The 17,844-nt window shown below is 48.3% G+C and overlaps 1 protein-coding gene across 7 annotated transcripts in view; it reads right to left on the bottom strand.

Moving 5' to 3' along the window:
* Positions 1 to 17,844, bottom strand: part of LOC141100151 (uncharacterized) — an 80,799-nt gene that overhangs the window by 45,455 nt on the left and 17,500 nt on the right. For 2 of the 7 annotated variants that reach the window (XM_073588419.1, XM_073588420.1), the window contains exons 2-3: positions 1,294 to 1,354; positions 1,014 to 1,184 (exon numbers count right to left, since the gene is read on the bottom strand). The exons of 2 other annotated variants lie outside the window; for them this stretch is intronic. In XM_073588419.1, the coding sequence (XP_073444520.1) occupies positions 1,014 to 1,050 (37 nt within the window). In that variant the 5' untranslated portion in view covers positions 1,051 to 1,184; positions 1,294 to 1,354. The remainder of the gene's footprint in view (positions 1 to 1,013; positions 1,185 to 1,293; positions 1,355 to 17,844) is intronic. 3 more of the 7 variants (XM_073588423.1, XM_073588422.1, XM_073588421.1) reach the window with 2 other exon arrangements.

Here is a 17,844-nt window from a genome sequence, read left to right as displayed (position 1 = left end):
ACTCCCAAATAGGACGTCAATACCCTCAAACGAAGGCCGGGGTCAGATTTGCAAGAAACTCGGATGAGTCTCGCAAGTCAATACTTGGCACAGCTGCCGGCACTTGGATCGGAACGTTCAGCTGCATAGAAATACATGCAGCTGAATGCTCCAGACCCAAGTGCCGGGGGCAGTGCCGGGTATTGACGTGCGAGACTCATCCGAGTCTCTCGCAAGTCTGACCCCGGCCAAAAGCTAAGAGTCTGCACTTTAAGCCCATACAGTGTTTGCATCTTGAATAGATTTTGGTAACCAGCTAAAATGACAAAACTTGTGTCACTGTCCAAATATTCCTGGCCATAACTATATATGTGCACAATCCCTAACACACAAAAAAAATATATAATAATCCATGTAAATCATATTTAACTGTCCTATTTGGTGTACTTAAAAGATACTAAGGGCGACAAAAGCAGACCAATCTAAGAATTAAAACATTTGCAGTGTCTGCATTTTTCTATACAGTGACATTTTAAATTGCAGAGTAAGCAGATGCGGGAGCGAGAAGCTCGCTGTTAAACACAGCCAGACTCCCCATAGACGGGAAGAAATGGTTTATTACCATCCCTGCCTTCCTAATCGCAGGGATTATAGGATAGGTAGTGCAAACAACGCTTCCGCTTCTGGACCCAGCAGTAATGGTGGAGGGAGCAGAAGCTTCTGGGTTCTAAAAGAACTAGATCAGCTCTGCTCTGCCGCCAGAAGCCGTGACCGTCACACCGTACACACACATTTTTGAAGGTTTTCAATAAACTCATCTGGGGCACAATGTGTGAAGTAAAATGGAATCAAATGAAGAAAAAAAAAAAATTGCTGTAGCTAATCCAAACAGCTATTTACTAGCACCACACACAGTCTATGTAAAAAGAGTGTCCAATATATTAAAATAATTGTTGCAGAAAATGAACAAAATTGTAGTACCGATTGCAGGAAAAAAAAGATACACACAAAAATAAAAAATCAACTCGACTGACCAAGCGCAAAAGATTCTTTATTTTCAGTCTCAGCCATCCGTGCTCAGTCAATCGAAGAGATAATTTCTTCTCATGTTACGTACTTCTCCGGCAGCTCCCGTATATTTGCTTATGATACTCGGGCGCTGCATTTCTTCAGACTGCAGCCAGTCCTGACGTGTTTAGGAAAGGCTACGGTTTGAATCACTTAACAAGGGTCATTTGAAAGGCATACATCATTTGAAGGAAAAAAAATTTAGAGCTCTTAAAATCGTATATACAAAATCAACTGGAAATTTACCTGATCAGGAATGAGGGTGGAGGGGGGATCATGGCCTGGTCTTGAACTGGTTACAGGGTTTCTGTTGAAATTGAAAATAAAAAACCTAAAGGAGATGTCATTAAAATTAATTATTTGTACTAAATGTCCAAAATGGGGGTCTGTATGTGGGGGAAACCGGGCAAAAACTGAGAACAAGGATGAATTCTCATCGCCACACAATGAGAAAAAAGAATGGATCTACCTGTGGCCAAACATTTTTGTATGCCTGATCACTGCACCATGGACACGAAATTACTGGTATTGAAAGGTAACTTCACATCTCAGAGAGACAGAAAAGTTTGGGAGTACAAGCTCATGACGACCTTTGACACTTTCAGTGCAGGAATGAATGTTGTCGCATGGATTTATGTCTTTTTACATCAATTAAGGAATTTGCTCCTAAGATCTTGTAGGGGCATCACAACACAGAACCTGCCCCAATCAGAGGACAATTAAACTCCCACTTCTTATCTATGAAATGGTCCAATATTTATGGCCATAACTGTCTATCACTCCCCCATATTGATAGTTCTGCTTCTTGTCACTTTTCATATCTATCACATTTTTTCTATGCTGTGTTGTGCATAAATATGTGATTCTTCAGATTTTGTACTAATCTTTGCCTGAAGAAGAGACCTGAGTAGTCTCGAAAGCTTGCAATTTGTTACCATCTTTTCAGTTAGCCATTAAAAAGGTATCAACCACTGAGGACTCTCAATTCTGAATATTTTTATAAAATTATTTAGGAATTTATTTAAAATTAGCGAATCCCCATAGTTTTGTCTAGGGGCATTATCGTGATAATTAAAATGCACACCACCTGGTTACTGATAGAAACCTGTGCTAGAACGTGAGGACAGGTGCCTGTGAGCATGTGCAATAGGAATCTCTAATGAACTGACCTGGAGATAACATATATATCTAGAGTATTAGATCAGAAAGTTATGGAGGACAGCAGTGTGAGCACAATCTTCTTACCTTAGCACCCATGGAATCTCCAGTATTAGATCAGAAAGTCAGGGGTGGACAGCAGTGAGAGCAGCATCTTCTTACCTCAGCCTCCTTGGTATCTCCAGTATTAGATCAGATAGATAGGTCAGATACTAGTGTGAGCTGCCACTTCTCACATTAGCATCCCTGGTATATCCAGTATTAGTTCAGACAGACAGGGTGAGTAGCAGTGTGACCAGCCACTTCTCACCTCATCCCCACTGGTATCTCCAGTATTAGATCAGACAGATGGGGGTGGACAGTAGTGTGACCAGCCTCTTCTCATCTCATCCCCACTGGTATCTCCAGTAAATTCAAATTCAAAGAAGCTTTATTGGCAGGACTAAATACACATTAGTTTTGCCAAAGCAAGTGTACAAAAGGGAGTAGGCAGGGGTGGATTAAGGGTAGCCAGGGCCCGGGCAGTTCAGACTCTGTGGGCCCCCCTCGTCACGTGACGGGGGTCACGAATCGTAGAGCCACACTCTACATAGAGAATAATGGGGCCTCCAGCACCGACCTCCACCCGCAGAGCCACACTCTACATAGAGAATAATGGGGCCTCCAGCACCGACCTCCACCCGCAGAGCCGCACTCCACATAGAGAATAATGGAGCCTCCAGCACCGACCTCCACCCGCAGAGCCGCACTCCACATAGAGAATAATGGAGCCTCCAGCACCGACCTCCACCCGCAGAGCCGCATTCCTCATAGAGAATAATGGGGCCTCCAGCACCGACCTCCACCCGCAGAGCCACACTCCACATAGAGAATAATGGAGCCTCCGGCACCGACCTCCACCCGCAGAGCCGCACTCCACATAGAGAATAATGGAGCCTCCAGCACCGACCTCCACCCGCAGAGCCACACTCCACATAGAGAATAATGGAGCCTCCAGCACCGACCTCCACCCGCACTCCACATAGAGAATAATGGAGCCTCCAGCACCGACCTCCACCCGCAGAGCCGCACTCCACATAGAGAATAATGGAGCCTCCAGCACCGACCTCCACCCGCAGAGCCTCACTCCACATAGAGAATAATGGGGCCTCCAGCACCGACCTCCACCCGCAGAGCCACACTCCACATAGAGAATAATGGAGCCTCCGGCACCGACCTCCACCCGCACTCCACATAGAGAATAATGGGGCCTCCAGCACCTACCTCCACCCGCAGAGCCGCACTCCACATAGAGAATAATGGGGCCTCCAGCACCGACCTCCACCCGCAGAGCCACACTCCACATAGAGAATAATGGAGCCTCCGGCACCGACCTCCACCCGCAGAGCCACACTCCACATAGAGAATAATGGGGCCGCCAGCACCGACCTCCACCCGCAGAGCCTCACTCCACATAGAGAATAATGGGGCCTCCAGCACCGACCTCCACCCGCAGAGCCGCACTCCACATAGAGAATAATGGAGCCTCCAGCACCGACCTCCACCCGCACTCCACATAGAGAATAATGGAGCCTCCGGCACCGACCTCCACCCGCACTCCACATAGAGAATAATGGGGCCTCCAGCACCTACCTCCACCCGCAGAGCCGCACTCCACATAGAGAATAATGGAGCCTCCGGCAGCGACCTCCACCCGCACTCCACATAGAGAATAATGGGGCCTCCAGCACCGACCTCCACCCGCAGAGCCCCACTCCACAAAGAGGATAATGGGGCCTCCAGCACCGACCTCCACCCGCAGAGCCGCACTCCACATAGAGAATAATGGAACCTCCAGCACCGACCTCCACCCACAGAGCCACACTCCACATAGAGAATAATGGAGCCTCCGGCACCGACCTCCACCCGCACTCCACATAGAGAATAATGGGGCCTCCAGCACCTACCTCCACCCGCAGAGCCGCACTCCACATAGAGAATAATGGGGCCTCCAGCACCGACCTCCACCCGCAGAGCCACACTCCACACAGAGAATAATGGAGCCTCCGGCACCGACCTCCACCCGCAGAGCCGCACTCCACATAGAGAATAATGGGGCCTCCAGCACCGACCTCCACCCGCAGAGCCACACTCCACACAGAGAATAATGGGGCCTCCAGCACCGACCTCCACCCGCAGAGCCGCACTCCACATAGAGAATAATGGAGCCTCCAGCACCTACCTCCACCCGCAGAGCCGCACTCCACATACATGGCTGCTCTCTGTGCTGTGCGCACAGGACCTGTGATGAGGTCACAGGAGGGGAGGAGACAGGGGTCACATGATCGGGGCCCTGACACCTTCCCTCCTGTGATCTCATCACAAGCCTTTGCACGCTACCAGCAGCATCAGCGTTCAGGCTACTTGTAGATGCTGCTGGTAGCAGAGCACATAATGCCGCCCCCACGGTCACTCACTTTTAGGTGGGGAGAAGATGGAGTGCCATTGCAGCAGCCAGCAGGAATGTGGTGGGGGCCCCCTTAGAGGCTCTTGTGGTGGGGGCCCCGGGGCTGAAGCCCCGCCTGCCCTGCCTATAATCCGGCCCTGCGCGGTGGCGGATTATAATGGGGCAATTTACTGGCCTGGGCTGTGGGCCCCTTAACCCCACTGGGCCCGGGGCAACTGCCCAAATTGACCTCATTATAATCCGCCACTGGGAGTAGGGATAGGGACTGTAGGGATGTTGGGAAGGTGGGTGGGTGCAGATCCAGGATGGTGGCTATAGAAGTTCATGGCATAGTGAAGGTGGATGGGGTGATGGGGGCAGATCCAGGATGGGGGCTATAGAAGTCCATGGCATAGGGAAGGTGAATGGGGGGCATGGGGCATATCCAGGGTGGGGGCCATAGAAGTCCATGGCATATCATAGTTCTCTTTCTCGCAGTCTATGACATTCGCTCACATATTGCGCTGCTATCTCCACTGCTCTCACTTCTTCCCCCAGCAGGATATATGTTTTCTCTTGCTCCTTCATGGTGATGAAATCCGGGAAGAGATGATACGCAGATGACCTGCTGCTTCTGTCACCAACCGAGAAAGGACTCCAAGAAAACCTGAAAATCTTAGAGAAATTCAGCTCCACCTGGGCACTTCCGGTCAACCTAAAGAAAACCAACATCATGGTGTTCCAGAAGAGAAAGAGAAAATCAGACCAGCACCCTTTATTTGTCCTCAACAACTGCGCCCTTACAGGAACGGACAAATATATCTACCTGGGCCTAGAGATTCACCGGTCAGGGAGCTTCAAACAAGCCATAGAGACCCTGAAAGACAAGGCCAGCAAAACCTTCTATGCCATCCAAAGGAAACTCTACCATCTGAAGCCACCAGTGAGGGTCTGGTTAAAAATCTTTGACTATCATCGCCCCAATCCTCCTGTATGGCAGCGAAGTCTGGGGCCCTCACACCTACCCAGACTGGTCAAGGTGGGATTCCAGCCCAATAGAAATATTCCACATGGAATTCTGCAAGCACCTTCTCCAAGTCCATCGGAGCACCTCCAACAGTGCTTGCCGGGCCGAGCTGGGCAGATTCCCTCTACACCTAACGGTTCTAAAGAGGGCACTGTCATTCCGGGCTCACCTACGTAGGAGCAATCCAAGCTCCCATCACCATAAAGCCCTGACACATGTAGGGGAAACAGAAAAACCAGGACCCTTGGAACAGCCTACCCAAACCCAACCTGACCAGAACACCAATCACAACAACCTGACAAAAGTCGGAATCAGGAAGATGGTAGATGAATGGCCAGGAGAGGTACGTAAGTGATTGGAAGAACGACATCATCAGCTCACAGAAACTGACCATATACCAGAGTCTACAGAGAGACTACAGACTGGCCCCATATCTGGAGAAACTCCCGGACCCAGAGACCGCAAGATCCTGAGCCGATATAGACTCAGTGCCTACAGTCTGGCCATCGAGGTCGGCCGACACAGGCAGAGCTACAAGCCCAAGGAGGAAAGACTGTGCCAACACTGTGACCAGGAGGCCCTGGAGGATGAGACCCACTTCCTGCTACACTGCTCCAAATACTCAGCAGTGAGGGACACTCACTTCAGGAGACTCTCACAACTCTTCCAGGATTTCATCACCATGAAGGAGGAAGAGAAAACATATATCCTGCTGGGGGAAGAAGTGAGAGCAGTGGAGATAGCAGCACAATATGTGAGCGAATGTCATAGACTGCGAGAAAGAGAACTATGATATGCCATGGACTTCTATGGCCCCCACCCTGGATATGCCCCATCCCCCCCCATCCACCTTCCCTATGCCATGGACTTCTAGTATTAAATCAGATGGACCTCAGGACCACTGGCATCTCCTGTATTATATCAGACAGATGGTGTAGATAGTAATGTGAGCTGCCTCTTCACACCTCATTATCCCTGGTATTTCCAGTATTAGATTATAAAGTCAGGGTGGACAGCAGTGAGCAGCCTCTTCTTACCTCAGCACCTCTGGTATCACCAATATTAAATCAGACAAAATGGTTTGGACAGCAGTGTGACCAGCCTCTTCTCACCTCATCCCCACTGGTATCTCCAGTAATAAATCAGATGGACAGGGTGGACAGCAGTGTGAACTGCCTCTTACCTCATGCATGGCAAATAAGCCTCCTTACCTTGACAAGCCAGCGCTGGTATGTCACTCTCCAGAAGGAGAAATGTTACCCCTTAGGCTCTGGACTGAGGTCTCTCACCAAGCCAAATCAGTTCTCATACTTTGCACTGACGAGGGCCAATAGCCTAAAACACCGTGTCTTCAAATTGAGATTCTGATTTGGCTTTTATCCCAAGTCATACTGCAAGACTCGATAAAGAGTCGATTGTGACTTGTAGGATCACTACTACTAACAGGTGGCGCTATAGAGTTAAAGTCCTCGTTCTCTCTGAAGAGGCAATTTGCATATTCTTCTTACCTCAAACCCTGACAGTCTCCAGTATTACATTCAAATATCCATTGGAAGGGATAAGCTTCCTACTGCACATGCTCCCAAGTACATATCCTAACATTCTAGGACACATTTCTGTCAATGTAACAAGGTGACAGCTATTTTAATTCTATTGTGATTACCTTTCAAGATAAAACAATTGTGATATGTTACTCGAGATTCACTGAGCATGCTCGGGTGATCTGCGAGAATTTGAATGTGCTTGGAGATTTAGTTTGTGTCGCCGCAGCTGCATGATTTGCGGCTGCTAGACAGCCTGAATACATGTGGAGATTTCCTAACAAACAGACATTCCTCACATGTATTCAGGCTGTCTAGCCACCACAAATCATGCAGCTGTGGAGACACAAACTAAATCTGCAAGCACGCCCAAACTACTCGAAGAACACCCGAGCATGCTCGGAAATCTCGAGTAACGAGCATACTCGCTCATCACTAATGCTAATGTGCTTATGAATTTACTTATAATGACATACTGACATAAAATTGTAAAGAAGGGTTTTTAATTTCAGCAATCTAAATAAATGCATGTGGGACGTTTCAGTCTAATAAGAAGGCCTTTCATCAGAGATAAGGACACGCTGAAGGAGAAGCTATCCCGCTATATGTTGTGCGCAAAGTTTTCCTTATATTAAATACTAGAAATAGGCCCGACGCTATCGCATCGGGAGTGCGGTGAAATTAACATCTGTGTATGCTTAGTGGTGCTGACAGGAGCAGCAGACATGTCTCATACCGTTTGCGCTTTCCAACAAATCTGTTCTATATCATCCCTCTGCATTTTTGTATTGTATGTGTTGGGTCATTTGACCTCTTTCACCCCTTGTGCACGGTTTCTTCAAAAATCATAAGTAAGCATGCACGGGTACACCGCACAGTTATGGCTGTTACTGGGAATATCGGTGACTTAAATCTGTCACTTGCGCAAGCGCAGTTCGTGGCCGTTAAGCTGTTACTGCGGCTGCACAAGTAAAACAGACGTCACCGCTATTCCCCACGCAAGCGCAGACACAGCAGTGTCGTGAGCGCGCAGTTGTGGCTGTTACTGCGCAAGCGCGAGAATAGCTGTGACGTGAATGTCACTTGCGCAGGAGCAGTTCGTGGCCTTACGGCCACAAACTGCGCCTGCGCTAGTGACGCTGCCACAGTGCCTAATGGGATTTTGCGTCAGCGCCCGGAAGTCCCAACTGGCGATTATATATATAGATTCGGTTAACAACTATTCACGGAGAACCCCTTTAGGTTAAAAGCATGGCTTGAGAAAGGCAGAGAAGTCTGCCGAAACGTTGCTGCTAATGGATCAGTAAAGCCAAGGTTTTTAATTTTAAATTTTTGGAGTGCTGCCTGTTTTTTTCTGATTTTCTATTTTGGAGGTTTGGACATCACCTTCAGGGCTCATACTCACTGGAGATAAAAACGGACAAGTGCAATCCGATAAAAAATCGGATTGCACTTGGACCAATGTTATTCAATAGGTGACTTCTCATTTGCGATTTTTTTTCTCAGCTGAAATCGGACTGAGAAATAATAATAATAAAAAAAAAAAAAAAAATCGGACAGCAATCGGACCATGCGAAAAGCCGGCAATTCATATGCGGCTATTCTAAAATCACACTGACAGCTCAGAAAATAATAGATATATACACATAGAATACATAGATATATACATGTCAATGACACACACACACGTATTTATATTAGATAGATAGATGAAAAGCCATATGCGGCTACAGTAAAATCATACTGACATGTTAGAATACAAAAGATATAATACATGTATACACATAGAATAGGTATGTGTATATATATATATATATATATATATATATATATATATATATATATATATATATATATATATTTAAAAAAAAAAAAAATCGGTGCGACACATACACATATATATCTTTATATTTCATAGCGAGGTACAAAGTAGAATAGGTGATAATTCATTTATCGGCTTTTGTAAAATCACACTGACAAAACACTAAATATATACACACAGAATACATACACATATATCACACATATAAACACACACTATATAAATATGTATATATAAAATGGACGTATAAATTATATTTCATGTGTATATATATTATATATTACCGTTGTGGCCAAAAGTATTGACACCCCTGCAATTCTGTCAGATAATACTCAGTTTCTTCCTGAAAATGATTGCAAACACAAATTCTTTGGTATTATCTTCATTTAATTTGTCTTAAATGAAAAAACACAAAAGAGAATGAAGCAAAAAGCAAAACATTGATCATTTCACACAAAACTCCAAAAATGAGCCAGACAAAAGTATTGGCACCCTCAGCCTAATACTTGGTTGCACAACCTTTTGCCAAAATAACTGCGACCAACCGCTTCCGGTAACCATCAATGAGTTTCTTACAATGCTCTGCTGGAATTTTAGACCATTCTTCTTTGGCAAACTGCTCCAGGTCCCTTATATTAGAAGGGTGCCTTCTCCAAACTGCCATTTTTAGATCTCTCCACAGGTGTTCTATGGGATTCAGGTCTCATTGCTGGCCACCTTAGAAGTCTCCAGTGCTTTCTCTCAAACCATTTTCTAGTGCTTTTTGAAGTGTGTTTTGGGTCATTGTCCTGCTGGAAGACCCATGACCTCTGAGGGAGACCCAGCTTTCTCACACTGGGCCCTACATTATGCTGTAAAATTTGTTGGTAGTCTTCAGACTTCATAATGCCATGCATACGGTCAAGCAGTCCAGTGCAAGAGGCAGCAAAGCAACCCCAAAACATCAGGGAACCTCCACCATGTTTGACTGTAGGGACCGTGTTCTTTTCTTTGAATGCCTCCATTTTTCTCCTGTAAACTCTATGTTGATGCCTTTGCCCAAAAAGCTCTACTTTTGTCTCATCTGACCAGAGAACATTCATCCAAAACGTTTTAGGCTTTTTCAAGTAAGTTTTGGCAAACTTCAGCCTGGATTTTTTATGTCTCGGGGTAAGAAGTGGGGTCTTCCTGGGTCTCCTACCATACAGTCCCTTTTCATTCAGACGCCGACGGATAGTACGGGTTGACACTGTTGTACCCTTGGACTGCAGGGCAGCTTGAACTTGTTTGGATGTTAGTCGAGGTTCTTTATCCAACATCCGCACAATCTTGCGTTGAAATCTCTTGTCAATTTTTCTTTTCCGTCCACATCTAGGGAGGTTAGCCACAGTGCCATGGTCTTTAAACTTCTTGATGACACTGCGCACGGTAGACACAGAAACATTCAGGTCTTTGGAGATGGACTTGTAGCCTTGAGATTGCTCATGCTTCCTCACAATTTGGTTTCTCAAGTCCTCAGACAGTTCTTTGGTCTTCTTTCTTTTCTCCATGCTCAATGTGGTACACACAAGGACACAGGACAGAGGTTGAGTCAACTTTAATCCATGTCAACTGGCTGCAAGTGTGATTTAGTTATTGCCAACACCTGTTAGGTACCACAGGTAAGTTACAGGTGCTGTTAATTACACAAATTAGAGAAGCATCACATGATTTTTTGAACAGTGCCAATACTTTTGTCCACCCTCTTTTTTATGTTTGGTGTGGAATTATATCCAATTTGGCTTTAAGAAAATTCTTTTTGTGTTTTTTCATTTAAGACAAATTAAATGAAGATAATGATACCAAAGAATTTGTGTTTGCAATAATTTTCAGGAAGAAACTGAGTATTATCTGACAAAATTGCAGGGGTGTCAATACTTTTGGCCACAACTGTATATTAGGGATCTACTCACTTAGGTGCGACGGGAGACAGTCAGGGGGGCAGGTTCCCTTGAAGTTCATGCGGTTTATTACGTCATAAACCAAACAGCATGTCACCAAAATAAACAGCCTTCAGTTCAGGCGACAAAATAACATCAAAATGTCCTTTCCTTCAGGCTCAGTCCGCGAGCCTCAGCGCACACAGGAGGTGTATACCCCCCCCCCTCACATACAGCTGCCTTGTTCATGAGCAGGCCACATTATAAGGGTGTAGCCACACCCACGAACCCAGCATCTGACTGGTCACATGACTGTGACCTCACCACAGGCCCTTCAAAATAATAATACAGCAATATTTGTTATGCCTTACATTATGGAGACAAGCCATTTATGAGACATCTCCCATCGATTACACGACCCTTAGCCCTGCCACATACCTCCCCGTTCTGCCTAAAGCCATGGGGCTTGGCACTTTCACCTACCAGGCAAGGGATTCTGGAGGTGGGCATCTGCATTCCCATGTAGCTTCCCGGCCCTATGCTCTACATGGAAGCTGAAGTCTTGTAGGGCTAAGAACCAGCGGGTGACCCTAGCATTCTTACCCTTTGTTTCCCTCATCCACCTGAGTGGGGCATGGTCGGATATTAATCTAAACTTCCGTCCCACCAGGTAGTACCGTAATGTATCCACTGCCCATTTTATGGCCAAACACTCCTTCTCTACAACTGAGTAATTTCTTTCACAAGAAGTCAACTTCCTACTCAAGTAGAGAACAGGATGCTCCTCCCCACGTATCTCTTGGGAAAGGACTGCTCCTACCCCGACATCTGAGGCATCTGTCTGGAGGACAAATTCACGTTTAAAGTCTGGGGCCACCAAAACGGGTTGCTTGCAAAGAGCTCCCTTCATTTCTTGGAAGGCTGACTCTGCTTCTTCGGACCAGCTGACCATCACTGACTTTGTCCCCTTAAGCAGATCAGTTAGAGGTGCAGCCATTGTGGCGAAGTTTGGGATGAACCTCCTGTAATATCCCAATCCCCAGGAAGGCTTTAACTTGCTTCTTTGACAGAGGCCTCGGCCATGTTTGAATCGCCTCCACTTTATTAATTTGAGGTTTGATCTCGCCACGCCCCACTACATATCCGAGGTACTTGGCTTCTTCTTTACCCAAAGCACACTTCTTTGGGTTTATTGTAAACCCCGCCTCTCTTAGCGCATCAAACACTGCTTGAACCTTTTCCAGGTGAGTCTCCCAGTCCGGGGTAAAGATGACGATATCATCCAGGTACGCGGCAGCGTATAGTTTATGAGGCGCAAGGATTCTATCCATAGCCCTCTGGAATGTTGCCGGAGCTCCCTGCAGGCCAAACGACATCCGGACATACTGGAAGCACCCGTCTGGTGTGGAAAATGCCGTCTTCTCCTTGGCTTCCTGTGCCATAGGGATCTGCCAGTATCCCTTTGTCAGATCTAAGGTGGTTATGTACCTGACAGGTCCAAGTCTCTCGATGAGCTCATCAACGTGTGGCATGGGAAAAGCGTCGAACTTGGAGACCTCATTCAGCTTCCGGTAATCGTTACAGAACCTCCATTCACCAACAGGTTTTGGGACCAGGACAATTGGGCTCGACCAGCCGCTCTTGGATTCCTCAATGACCCCGAGCTTCAACATATGCTGCACCTCCTTGGAGATTACATCTCGCCGGGCCTCAGGAATACGATACGGTTTCACGTTCACCCGCACATGTGGCTCGGTCAGAACTTCGTGCTCCACCACCTTCGTGCACCCTGGCAACTCTGAAAACAGGTCCCTGTTTTTCTGGAGTAACTCCCGGCACTGCTGTTTCTGGGCCTTCGATAGTGTCTCCGCTATGGTAACTGCTCCAACCTCTCCTTCTAGGTTGCCTAGCAAGCATGGAGTTACCGCTGGCTCTCTATCTTGCCACGGCTTGATGAGGTTGACATCGTAAACCTGGTATGGCTTCCGTCTTCTGGGTTGGTGGATCTTGTAGTTTATGTCTCCCATCTTCTCCATCACCTCATATGGCCCTTGCCACTTGGCCAAGAACTTACTCTCCACCGTCTGGATTAGCAAGAGAACTCGGTCTCCCGGATTGAACTGCCTCACTCTGGCTGATCAGTTGTAGACCCTGGCCTGAGCCTCTAGTGCCTGGCGGAGATGTTCTTTAACAATGGGCATCACCTTCGCAACCCTCTGCTGCATCAGTGCCACATGCTCAATGACGCTTCTGTGGGGAGTGACTTCTGCTTCCCAGGTTTCCTTGGCTATATCTAGGAGACCTCGCGGATGTCGGCCGTACAGAAGCGCGAAGGGCGAGAACCCCGTGGAGGCCTGGGGGACTTCACGGATAGAAAACAGCAAATACGGTAAGAGACAATCCCAGTCTCTACCATCTTTCTCTATGACTTTTCTTAGCATGCTCTTCAGTGTCTTGTTAAACCTCTCAACAAGGCCATCTGACTGTGGATGGTACACTGAAGTCCTCAACTGGGAAATTTGCAAGACTCTGCACAATTCCCTCATCACCTTGCTCATAAAAGGTGTCCCCTGGTCGGTCAGGATCTCCTTCGGCAAACCCGTCCGGGAAAACACATGGACCAGCTCGCGGGCTATACTCTTCGCGGAGGAGTTTCTCAGGGGAATGGCCTCAGGATAGCGTGTGGCATAGTCCAGGATGACTAATATAAACTGATGGCCCAGAGCTGATTTAACTAAGGGACCGACCAAGTCCTTGGCAATTCTCTCAAATGGCACCTCAATAATGGGCAGTGGCACAAGAGGGTTCCGAAAATGAGATGTGGGGGCAGTTAACTGACATGTCAGGCAGGACCTGCTATAGTTTGCCATTTCCCGGTGACACCCAGGCCAATAGAACCTCTGTACAATTCGTTCCTGCGTTTTTTCCACCCCCAGGTGTCCCCCCAAGATATGTGAATGGGCCATGTCTAACACTTTCCGTCTATAGGGGCCTGGTACTATTAACTGCTCTACCACCTCCTCCCTTATTTTCGTGACCCGGTACAACAATTCCCCACTCAACATAACATAGGGAAACCTTGTGTCTGCTCCCGGCTCTTGTGCAACCCCATTAATGACGGTGACATTGTTAAAGGCTTCCCTCAGCGTGGGGTCCCTATGTTGGGCAGTCCCCAAATTCTCCCCGGCCACCCCTAACTCCGGGATGTCAGGTACAGGGGACCCTTCCTCTTCATCCCCAACAAAGACACATAAAGGAAACCCGTCTGCCTCTGGTGGTGGCGATACCTCATTGGGGTGGATTGGCTCCCTGCTCTTGCTAGCACACTCAGAATTCGTCCCCCACAGATCCCAAAACAGACAGAAATCCCGGCCAATACTTAAAGGATGCAACAAATCTCGAACAACGCCAACTTCATGCGACTCGGTGCCATGCGCCGTTCCAATCTTCACACTAGCCATAGGGTAGTCCTTTGCATCGCCATGTATGCAAACGCCAATCTTTTTACCCGGGAGTATGTTGAGAGGAAAACTGGCCCTCACAAGGGTCACCAAGCTCCCGGAGTCTAGAAGTGCCATTGCTGCTCACCCGTTCACCTTCACGGGACACGCTTGTGGCCCCTCGTTAGGTGGCGAATTCACACTGCAAGCTGGATATGCGTAGTATGAACTACGGCGTCCCATGCTGCAGTCCATCTGCTCGGTGGTCTGGGAAAAACAGGCAGCTATATGTCCTGACCTGTGACACTTCCAGCAAATAATATCACTCGAGGGGACCTTGGGCACCGCCTCCCCCGCCCCTTTTGACCTTGGACGCACCACCCCTTTTTGGGACTCCGCCCCCTGCTGGGTCCCCCAATACAGAATGGGCTGCTTCCCCAAGGAACCTTCCATCCCCTGGTATCTCTCGACCAGCCCAACCAGTTCATCGGCATTTTGGGGATCACCCTGGGCCACCCAAGTCTGTAGGGTTCTCGGCAGAGAATGCACAAACCGATCCATCACCACTCGCTCTACCATCTGTGCCGGGGAAGACGACTCTGGCTGCAGCCATTTCTGGACCAGGTGCAGCAGGTCGGACATTTGGGAGCGCGGCGGTTTGTCCCGGTGATAGGCCCAGCGATGAAGTCGCTGTGCCCTGGTAGTCATTGTTACCCCCAAGCGTGCGAGAATTTCCGCTTTTAATTTGGGATACTCTCTGGCGTCTTGTACAGTCAGGTCAAAGTACGCCTTCTGGGGCTCCCCCGTTAGGTATGGGGCCAGTACCTCTGCCCACCGCTCTGGCTGAAGTTTTCCCTCTCAGCCACCCTCTCAAACACCGTCAGGAAGGCCTCCACATCATCCTCAGGGGTCACTTTTTGCAATGCGTATCTTACCGCCTTCGTGACGTGGGTGGCATCATCCGGACCTGGGGTTGGGGCGCTCGTCCTGCCCTCCTGGATGGCGGTTGCCAGAAGCTGCATCAGCTGCCGCTGCTCCTGCTGGCTCTGCTGGAGCTGCTGTAAGAACAGCCTGTTGGCCTCCTGTTGCTGTGTCTGGGCCTGGACCAGGTGTTTCAGCAGGTCCCTCATTATTCCGGGTAGAGCTTGCTGCCTCGCTGAAAACTTTACCCAGGACATGCAGCAACGGTCTCACGTCTCTGCTGGGAACTCTGCCCGCACGTCTAGCACCAATTGTAAGTATTATACTCGCTTAGGTGGGACGGGAGACAGTCAGGAGGCAGGTTCCCTTGAAGTTCATTACGTCATAAACCATCCAGCATGTCACCAAAATAAACAACCTTCAGTTCAGGCGACAAAATAACATCAAAATGTCCTTTCCTTCAGGCTCAGTCCGCGAGCCTCAGCACTCACAGGAGGTGCATACCCACCTCACATACAACTGCCTTGTTCATGAGCAGGCCACATTATAAGGGTGTAGCCACACCCACGAACCCAGCAGCTGACTGGTCACATGACTGTGACCTCACCACAGGTCCTTCAAAATAATAATAATACACCAATATTTGTTATGCCTTTCATTATGGAGACAAGCCATTTATAAGACACATCTCCCATCAATTATACAACCCTTAGCCCTGCCACAATATATATAATTGTCTTAAATTGTCTGTCATCCACTTCAGTCTGGATGTCCCCGAATCCCACAATCCACTGCGCCGCACCGGAAGTACGCCGACTGCCATTTTGGTACACCCAAGTGATGCCGCCCGGATCCAGGAGGCAGCTGCGATCCCGAACGCCGCTGCTACCGCTGCGATCCCAACCGCCCCTGGGATCCCAGCTGACGCTCGGATCCAGGCTGCCGCTGCGATCCTGACCGCCGCTGCGATCCCAGCCACTGCTTGGATCCCAGCCGCCGCTGAGATCATGAGGCTGTGAAAGGGGTGAAAGAAGGGGGTATAACAAGAGGGGTGTAATAAAGCGGGTATAATGAGAGGGTGTAATGAGGGGGGAGTAATGAGAGGGATGCCGCCGCCGGACCCCCGCCAGGACCCACTGCCTGACTACACGCGCCGGATCCTGCCGCTGCCTGCCCACCCACATCCGGCAGGAAAGACCGCAGCTTGAGGCCTGTGCTGGAGAATGGGTGAGGCTACCCTCTGGTGGTACCACACACCGCCTCCAGCACAGGCCGCAAAACAGTCTTTCCTGCCGGTTGTGACTGCACGGAAGTGGGTGGGCCGCCACCCCCAGCACCACAAAGCTGCCCCCATTGTGAAGTTACAGCCCTCCCGATGCGATAGCATCAGGCACACATCTAGTGTATATATATATATTGGTGTAGTGACCACTGTGTCCACTAGGGGGGCTGTGTCGATGTCCCAAGAGAGAGGATGAGTGGCAGAATCCTGAAGGACCGTTATGTATCTCAAGGTGGGTGGCCTTGAGATGGAGACTTATGTGTGTGTGTTGATCAGCAATGATATTGCTGAGGTGTTGTTTCAACGTGTCAGGGAGAAGTCTCCAGGTAACTGGGGAGACGGGCGGCCCCAGTTACCTACAAACCCACCCAGGGGGTGTGTTTGATAACGTTGTGATAAAAGTGTGTGAATGGTTCAAGGACCTGTGATGAGGTCATAGCCATGTGACCCGGTGGGCGTGGCTACGGACCATATAAGGTGGCCAGGGTAGGTCACATGTGGTGAATGCTGGGACCCGGTTGGTCCAGTGTGGAAGGTCCCGCTGAGATGGGGCTGTCTTCCTGACAGCAAGGAACGCTGTGTTGAATGGCTGCACGTGCCTGATTCCTAGGAGAGAATGGACGTCTGCAGCATGATGAAGGAACCATGAGGTTACCCTGACGTGGGTGAGATAGCTGAGGCTAGAAAGCCTGTGTATGCATAACCTGTATGACTACAGGGTAACAGAGCTGAACTCTGTCATGGACGCTATGCTGTTAAGTGAACTTTATGTTGCTGTTATGGGTTTATGCTGCTGAATAAACCGCATGGACTGTTATGATTTTATGGAAAACCTGTGCCGGATCTGATTTTGTGGCTGCTGAGCGAGTATCCCTTGCTTGAATTACAGCGCTACCTCACAATATATATATTATATACACACACACACAGTGCCTTGCAAAAGTATTCGGACCCCTGGAATACCAAATGTAAATTTTTGGTGAAGAATCAACAACAAGTGGAACACATTTGTGAAGTTGAACAAAATTTATTGGTTATTTTAAATTTTTGTGGAAATGCAAAAACTGAAAAGTGGGGCATGCAATATTATTCGGCCCCTTTACTTTCAGTGCAGCAAACTCCCTCCAGAAGTTCATTGTGGAGCTCTAGATGATTCAATGTTGTCCTAAACGATTAATGATGATAAATATAACCCACCTGTGTGTAATCAAGTATAAATGCACCTGCTCTGTGATAGTCTCAGGGTTCTGTTTGAACCACAGAGAGCATCAGGAAGACCAAGG

The sequence above is a fragment of the Dendrobates tinctorius genome, unplaced genomic scaffold (assembly GCF_039654945.1).
Source record: "Dendrobates tinctorius isolate UK_male_01 unplaced genomic scaffold, ASM3965494v1 ptg000103l, whole genome shotgun sequence".
NCBI lineage: Eukaryota > Metazoa > Chordata > Amphibia > Anura > Dendrobatidae > Dendrobates > Dendrobates tinctorius.
This window is presented reverse-complemented; position numbering and strand designations above follow the sequence as displayed.